At 40.1% G+C, this 8,339-nt stretch overlaps 2 protein-coding genes across 2 annotated transcripts; both read left to right on the forward strand.

Moving 5' to 3' along the window:
* The first annotated feature begins 455 nt into the window (after positions 1-455).
* LOC141018874 (myeloid-associated differentiation marker-like protein 2) lies at positions 456-1,367 on the forward strand. The gene has a single exon (XM_073493593.1). It carries the CDS (start codon positions 456-458, stop codon positions 1,365-1,367), a length of 912 nt encoding a protein of 303 aa, XP_073349694.1.
* A 2,990-nt stretch (positions 1,368-4,357) lies between these two features.
* LOC141019517 (pyrroline-5-carboxylate reductase 1, mitochondrial-like) lies at positions 4,358-7,846 on the forward strand. Its single transcript, XM_073494461.1, has 8 exons — positions 4,358-4,483; positions 4,711-4,782; positions 4,892-4,962; positions 5,118-5,297; positions 5,911-6,132; positions 6,224-6,316; positions 7,014-7,177; positions 7,467-7,846. The coding sequence occupies exons 2-8, from the start codon at positions 4,716-4,718 to the stop codon at positions 7,645-7,647; spliced, it is 978 nt and encodes a 325-aa protein (XP_073350562.1). The 5' UTR covers positions 4,358-4,483; positions 4,711-4,715; the 3' UTR covers positions 7,648-7,846.
* Positions 7,847-8,339: the final 493 nt, after the last annotated feature.

Consider the following 8,339-nt stretch of genomic DNA (forward strand, 5'->3'; position numbering starts at 1 on the left):
TTGATACACTGGACAACTTGATACAAGAGAGCGCAGAAGGGGAAACCAAGATTTCGGAGGACGTACACTGCAGCTTTGAGTAAGACAAGGATCAAATTCTCAATCTCAATCATAAAAATGACTGATACCAGTGTTAGTGAAAGTAGTCTATATGCAGAGATATTACTTTAAAACGTTCAAATCAAAAATATATCCTATTCCAAGTTCTAACTACAATTACAAGTTACTGTACACACGTCTACATAAGTGTCTAAATGTAACTTGATCTTACACACACCACTGTAATTACAAAGCAAGCTCAAGGAAAAATTACAGAGAGTTGTAATTAAGGACCATCTATAAAAAGCCAACCAAGGAAAGGGTGAGGTCTGGGCCACAAGGACATCAAAACCGAGTACAGGACGTTAAGAATCTCAACAAGAAAAACAGCTGCTTGTGGGGGGACAACACAAACCATGGATTCTCATGGAGAACACTACCTCAACAAAGAGGCTGTGCTGTCACCTCTAGGTATAGCTCGGATGTGCCAGCTGCTACTTGGTTGCACCATAATGGCCCTCGTGTCCCACAGTGCAGGCTACAGCGCCAACTATGGAACCTTCTGCATGTTCGTGTGGTGCTTCTGCTTCGCTGTCACACTGGTTGTCTTCACCTTGGACATTACGCGGCTCCACACGTGCATGCCCATATCCTGGGATAACTTCACTGTGGCCTTTGCCATGCTGGCAACACTCATGTACATCACTGCCTCCGTGGTCTACCCTGTTTACTTCCTCCAAACAGAGTGCCCTGATGAGAGCTGTGAAGTCCAAATGTACCGCATTGCTGTCACTGTCTGCTCCAGTGTCTGCTGCTTCCCCTATGGCGCTGAAGTGTTCCTGACTCGAGCCAAGCCGGGGGCTGTGGTGGGTTACATGGCCACTGTGTCCGGCCTACTCAAGGTGGTCCAGGCTTTTTCGGCCTGCATTATTTTCGGGGCGCTGGCCAATGATAGCGAGTACACTGTCTACGTTGCCTCCCAGTACTGTGTGGTGGTGTACAGCCTGTGCTTCATAGTCACCGTGATAGTGATCGTACTGACGGTTTCTGGGAGGACCTCTGCCCTGCGGTTCCCCTTTGACCGGTTTGTGGTTGTCTACACCTTCTTCGCTGTGATCCTCTATCTCAGTACTGCACTCATCTGGCCCATCTTCAGCTTTGACAGGAAGTACGGCAACACTACTCGTCCTGAGGACTGTCCTCGCGGAGAGTGTCCCTGGGACAGTAAGCTGGTGGTGGCGGTGTTCACCCACGTCAACCTGATCCTCTATTTTGTTGACCTTATTTACTCTCAAAGGATTCGCTTCGTCTCCAGCTCTTCTGCATAAACAAACCTTCCCTCCTCAAGACTGTGTCGCCTCAGCAACAAATAAAGAAAGCTTGAGGCTATGTCCATCATGCTCTCCACAGTCTGGTCTCTGTGAAGGACTCAATACATTGGATCCAGCGATTCATGGTGTCATATGCATGTGTGACATCTTTTATTATCAGTATTTGTCTAGAACTGATACTGTGGGTAGCAAAACTGAAAGCATTACCCCAATCTACAAACTTGCTGTGACCTACCAGGGAGAGCCTGCCAGGTGCGCTGATGAGCTGATCTCAGAAACTTTGTCCACAGAGGACCCTGGGAAGCACCAACAACATCCCTCAGCTCCAATTTCTTTTGGTGGTTGCACACAGGACGGAGCTGTGGGATTATGGGGTGATGTTTAAATATCAGAACAGTGTTATGTCAGTCAATCTAAGATTGACTGACATAACACTGTTCTGACAATTTATTTAAGTATTAATATATGTATTATGTGTTACATTGGATGAAAATATATCTCATAGAGATGCCTCACTTATGTTAAGTATCCAGTATGCACTGAACATAGGTTTTGGTTTTCAAGCCATTTTTTGCAGTTTCCAATTTGAGTTCTTGTCCTCATTTACAGGGTATGTAATGCCGACTGATTGTGTGTATCAGCCCTTTTCTGTTATTCACTGAATGTTAAATGTTTCTGATACATGAACTTTTGAAGGCAAAATTTTGACAGCAGTATTAATTTGATTATTTGGGATAAGCACAGTCTTCTTTTGCTATGTTTCTGGCATATTCCCATGTCTAATAAAATATCAAAGAGCATGTTTTGTTGGTCTTTTTCAATTTATGTATGCTTTGCTTTGTATGAAGTAGGTCTTTATTGACATGTGAACCTTTGCTCTCAACTTTCACAAGACTCAAAGAAATCATCTAATTTGTGTACTATTAATAAAGGTTGAAATCAAAATTGAATTTGGCACAGTTTTATTGATTGTTATAAAGACGACTAGAGGAGAGCAGGATGGGTCGTCACCTTTTTTTAACTTTCGTTTTAATCCCTAAAAACCTTTATTATTAATAGATTCCCTTTCAATGTGTAATGGGAGCCTGAAGTGTCAGTTAGGAATGGAGTGACCTTACACTCCTTAGGCTGAAGATACACTTGCTTTTAACAATGTGTTCGCGCACGCATGAGGGCTGGCTGGCTTTGGAGCATTGGTTGTGCACGTCCTCAGAAATTAACGCTACGTGTGTGCAAATGCAAGATGCACATGAACGGTAGGAGCAGTGTAGGGCCAGTATTGGGATGTGACCGGGTCAGGAGTCATTGAGCAAGTCAGCAGCAGCAGGGACAACAATGGGATAACCAGCTAACGTGTGCCATCTAGTGGTATTGCCACTAACACAACTACGCAAATGTGTGGTTCAAAAGCAAGTATATCTCCGGCCTTAAGCTTATTCTGTTCAAAACATGTGGACAGTCAAATACGTCTTGTGCACTTGTGACACCCATCACCAACATGGGGTTGGCAGTCACACACTATGGAGTTGGTTGTACCTATGTTTTATTGGGGGGAAAGAAATGTAGGCATTGGTATGAGTGCATTTTTCTTACCTTATATAACAATATAAAAAAACTACAAATAACAATAATACTAAATTCCATCTTTATGTCATTCACTCAATGTCGCGTGTGACAACCAACCCCAAAGAAAATAGACAAGATAAGAATCCTCAACTGGGATTTTTTGCTAGCGACTTAGCTAACACCCAAATGTTGTAGCCTAGCTAAGACAATAACTTCTCTAAACTAAAGCTCTCCTTTATACCTCACTTTAAAATGTTCACGGGCGAGGTAATTCTTCAACGTTTTAGTAATGTAACATTTAATCTTGTTCGCTAACTTCCATTTTTACTCTGACTCCCCCATTGGTAGGAAGAACTGAAACTGCCAAAACCAAAATGAATAAAGAAAAAATGGCTAAATGAATAAGTAAATATGTCATTAAATGCACCAAAAAATAATACTGAAGGTATTTTACAGGGTTAAGATTTTACAAAATGTGATAAATAAATTGATATTTCTGTTTTAATTTGCTTCTGTATTTACTTACCTTTGTATTAATCCCCTATTTATTTACTTTCTAATTTGTTTTAGCCTGCCATTTCGTTTATTCATTTCTTGTTTTACTTACATATTTATTTATCTTGCAAAATACAAAGGGAAATAATTGAGAAATAGATACATAAATAAATAAATACTTTAAAAAAAATGAATAACCAAATAAATGAAATGGGAAAGTAAATAAATAGGAGGAATAAAACAAAGGTTAATAAATTAAAACAGAAATGTCAATTTGTGTCACATTTTACCAATTAATTGATTTAACATATTTAATAAACCATTTATTTATTCATTTTGGCAGTTCAGGTCCTCCATATAGCAGCAACAGGCAACCAGATAAAATGTTACCTGAACAAAATAAGGATACATTTTTCTCGCGGTTTGAACAGTGTTAGTAGTTTTTTGTTTTTTTTTAAAGACATTTTAATGCAGAAATGTTACGTATTATATCTTTAAATTAATTTACTGTTTAATTAATTTTAATGTTATCTGTAGCCCTGGACAGCCTTTGTTTGACCCCGCCAAAGCTAGAGCTTCACAACACAATACGTGTGACACATTAAGCTAGCAGCTGAAAGACAAATAATAAAAATGTGGGCTATTACTTACCACAGGCGGTTAACTAGGCTACAAGTTGGCTTTCTGGGTCAGGATAACATCTGTCTCCATTCCCAGAAAATAACTCTCTCCCCTGCCTTTCGAGCTTTCCGCCAGCAGATGATAGTAAAGCGCCGACACGGTGACCAACTTTTCAGCCCCGCGGCACAACCTGATGCAACTGGTTTCTCGGCTTAGCAGAGCCCGCCCCCTATTACGGCTAATCTCACTGTGATTGGTCAAACGTGTTCCGTGCGTTCTAAAGAAGCGAGCTCATTGGCCGCGTCGCATCTCTGTCAAATGTCCCTCGGCAGGTACAGGAGAGCGCGAGACAGCCTGGGCCACGTTGACTGTTGTAATCCCAGGTGTTTGTTTCAGGTGGATGCGGAAGTGAGAGGCTCTACACTTTATTCGTAAGTCTTTTATACCGAGAATAAATTTACTGTAGAGTAATATGGCTGCCGCTGACTGTCCTTTGTTTTGAAACGTCGTAATGAGGAAGTAGGAGTGTGTTTACTTCTTCGACACCACGTCTCCAAGAGGCACGATAGTTATTAATCTTAGAGAATCACCTGTCTTTGTTGTTCAAAATGAATTAATCTCTGCTAAAGTTAAAGTTTTCAGCTCTGTTCACACACAGGTAGAATGAGTGTGGGTTTCATAGGCGCAGGCCAGCTGGCCCACGCTCTGGTGAGAGGCTTCACAGCTGCAGGTGAGTTATGATTCATGCTATTACCATGCATGACTTCTGTTGTTGATGTATGTTGATTGCAATCAGACACTGAAATGATTTCTGGATATTTTTTTTTTTCTATTTTAAGGCGTGATTGCCACCCACAAAATCACAGCTAGTTCCCCCGACACAGATCTCCCCACTGTACAGGGACTGCGGGTGGGTAACTTACAAAATTAGGCATATCAATATTTTGTTTAATTGAATCAGTGATTCTGTTGAATCAAGGTTCAATTCACACTATATATCATTGTTTGATGCATGTAATGGATTCCTATGGATACTTCTAGTACTAAATTATATCATTTGTACAGAGACTGGGAGTCCATTTCACCACCAGCAACAAAGAGACCGTGAGCAAAAGTGATGTTCTCTTCCTGGCCGTGAAGCCACACATCATTCCTTTTGTACTGGATGAGATCGGACCAGACATTGAGGATCGTCACCTCATTGTGTCCTGTTCTGCAGGTGTCACCATCAGCTCTATAGAGAAGGCAAGTCATAGCCCTCTGAGATTGTTGATAGCAGAAGTGAATCTTTAATGTCTGGATAGATAGATAGATAGATAGATAGATAGATAGATAGATAGATAGATTTGTTGTCGTTCAGTCATCTGCAAAAGTCAGAAAACACCAGAAAACTTGATCACCTAACTTGACCCAGAAAACACATTATTAAAACTACAATTTTGCAGTTTTATGAGAAGATTCGTACCTTTTACATGACATGGTAAATCATTTTTTATGAGCTCTATATGACTGCATCACCCATTGTGAAATTCTGGTTTTATTGTTTATGCTAACATAAGGCTCTGACTGTTTTCCTGTGCCATAATCTAAGTAGACCCTCGGGGCAAAACAGTCACATGCTGTAACATGACGTTGGTTAGCTGATTGAAGTGCTTGGAGTGTAAACAGCCATACATTTCCATTTAATAAGACCAGGATGTGCTGTCTTTACAAATATTATATAACATGGCAGACAAAAGCAAATTAAAATCATTCTATTAACTTAGTTTATAAGCTTTGATCCAAGTTAGTTCTTTCACAGTATCAAACTATAAATGACCAACTCCTGTTTATTCAGTACTTTTACTATCTTTTACAGAAGCTGCAGCAGTATCGCACTGCTCCAAAGGTGATGCGCTGCATGACCAACACTCCAGTGGTGGTGCGTGAGGGTGCTACTGTGTACGCCACAGGCACCCATGCAGAAGTGGAGGATGGACAGCTCCTGGAGCAGCTGATGGCCAGTGTGGGATACTGCATTGAGGTGGAAGAGGACCTGATTGATGCTGTCACCGGCCTCAGCGGGAGCGGCCCTGCCTACGTGAGTCTTTTGCCCAATTTTGCATTACCTGCAACACCTGTCTTTTGGATTGTTTTCCCCCATCCTAACAACTATGGTTGTGGCCTTGCAGGCATTTACAGCTGTAGATGCTCTCGCTGATGGTGGAGTTAAAATGGGCCTGCCCAGGAGACTGGCTGTGCGCCTCGGAGCCCAAGCCCTGCTGGTATTACTGTTTTGTCTTTTTTAACAAATTTATATGCTACATTTATGTGCTTTCTTTTATGTTTTGTTTTTGTTCCTGTTTCATTAGGGTTACCATTGGTTTGTAGAGTTGCCTCTGCCAAGGAGGTTATGTTTTCACCTGTGTCTGCTGTTTGTTGGTTGTTTTTTCAGCAGGATTACACAAAAACTACTGAACAGATTTCCATGAAACATAGATAGATAGATAGGTAGGTAGGTAGGTAGATAGATAGATAGATAGATAGATAGATAGATACCAGCCACCTAAGTATGCCTGATTTTTTTTTTTTTTCATCAAGATCCATGTATTATTCTCTCAGAAATTAACAAAAGTGTCGAAAAAAAACACGTTTTTTGGAAATCCGCTTGATGGTTTTTGTCTGAACCTGCTGACAAACCAACCAACAAACATAAGGTTTTCGAGCTTTGCTGTGGTTTACCTGCCTTATTTTTACACATAGGGCCATTTAACACCCTCATGAGAAAACATGAACAGTTTAATATACACTATTCCTGTAAAATCTATACATCCTGAGACAATTTTGCCAGGTGTTTGCAGTCAGGTCGGCTCTATACACAAACCGAACATACAGTATGCTGAACAAAGACACAAGCTGAACATGACATAATCAGTATTGTGTGAGTCTAATGTGGATTTCCCTTTATGTTTTTCTTTTAAGGGAGCTGCTCGAATGCTGTTAGACTCCGAGCAGCACCCTGGCCAGCTCAAGGACAATGTGTGCTCACCAGGGGGCGCCACCATCCACGCCCTGCACGTCATGGAAAGTGGCGGCTTCCGCAGCCTCCTGATCAACGCTGTAGAGGCCTCCTGTGTTAGGACGAGGTGAGTTGTGTCAGACAAACAAACTAAAAAATGGTTTTCCTGTTCAAGGGATACACAAGTTCATTTTCATACTCAAATGGCCAAGTTGATGTATTTCCTCTGAGGTTTATAATTCAGACAGTAGATGGAGCTGTGTGCAAATAATGTTACAATGAGAGTTTTGTCCTTCTCTGGTTACTATTTACCTAGTGATAAGGTTATTATGACGCTGCTATATTATATGTTGTGCCAAGTATTTCTGTTTTATCCCTGTTATAAATGTCTCTGTGTTCTATCTCTCTCTAAAAAGGGAACTTCAGTATTTGGCCGACCAAGAGAAAATCTCCCCAGCTGCCATAAAGAAGACAACTCTGGACAAAGTGTTGCAGCAGCCAGGAGTGACTGCAGAAGCTGTTGGAGTCAAACCTCGTGGGATCAGTATGTTCAACAACAGCGGCAGCAGCAGTAACCCAAGGAGCAGAAAGAAGTGAACATTTCTTTTGTAACGCTCAGACACAGCACATTGTAATGTGAGGATGCAGTATACACTGTAAATAAACCACTACTGGCAGATTAGATAAGCCAGTGGAGTACTTTCTAGAATAAAATATATATATTTGGGATGATACTGTGAAAACAGCAATATTTCTTTTTTGTAATAAACTGTCTTTAAATAAATAATAAACTTTGTGAGATGTAATGTCTTATATTTCTACAGTAGTTTACAGTATGCACTATTTGTCTTGGAATCTATTAGGACTGGTCATTTCTCTTCCCAGCAACAATACAACATTTATATTCTTATGATGTGAAAAGTTTCATGTTAAAATGTGATAACGTATATTGGTATAACATGTTAAGTTTGTATGTCGAAATAATGTGAAAATATTTAGTTATAACGTGAAAAACATGTTGTTACAACAAAACTATTTTCGCCTTTCATGCCAGACTAGAAAAAGAAAAAACGGATCACTATCACATCTTAACATGAAAATTTACATACAAACTTATCATGTTATAACAAGGAACTTTTCTTGTTAAAATAATATAAAAACAATGTATAAACATTGAATTGTGATAACTTACATTGTTGTAACGTGATAAGTTTGTCATAATAACATGAAAATATCTTGTTATAACATGAAAAAATCATGTTATAGCAATAACATTTTCATGTTGTCAT

Source organism: Pagrus major, chromosome 23, assembly GCF_040436345.1.
Source record: "Pagrus major chromosome 23, Pma_NU_1.0".
Taxonomy (NCBI): domain Eukaryota; kingdom Metazoa; phylum Chordata; class Actinopteri; order Spariformes; family Sparidae; genus Pagrus; species Pagrus major.

What these genes read in the sequence shown, in the direction of transcription:
- LOC141018874 (XM_073493593.1), top strand. Translation starts at nt 456, where the DNA reads ATGGATTCTCATGGAGAACACTACCTCAACAAAGAGGCTGTGCTGTCA.
- LOC141019517 (XM_073494461.1), top strand. Translation starts at nt 4,716, where the DNA reads ATGAGTGTGGGTTTCATAGGCGCAGGCCAGCTGGCCCACGCTCTGGTG. An exon ending in GAGAGGCTTCACAGCTGCAG is followed by an intron (nt 4,783 to 4,891) that starts GTGAGTTATGAT and finishes TTCTATTTTAAG; the next exon opens with GCGTGATTGCCACCCACAAA. An exon ending in CCATCAGCTCTATAGAGAAG is followed by an intron (nt 5,298 to 5,910) that starts GCAAGTCATAGC and finishes TATCTTTTACAG; the next exon opens with AAGCTGCAGCAGTATCGCAC.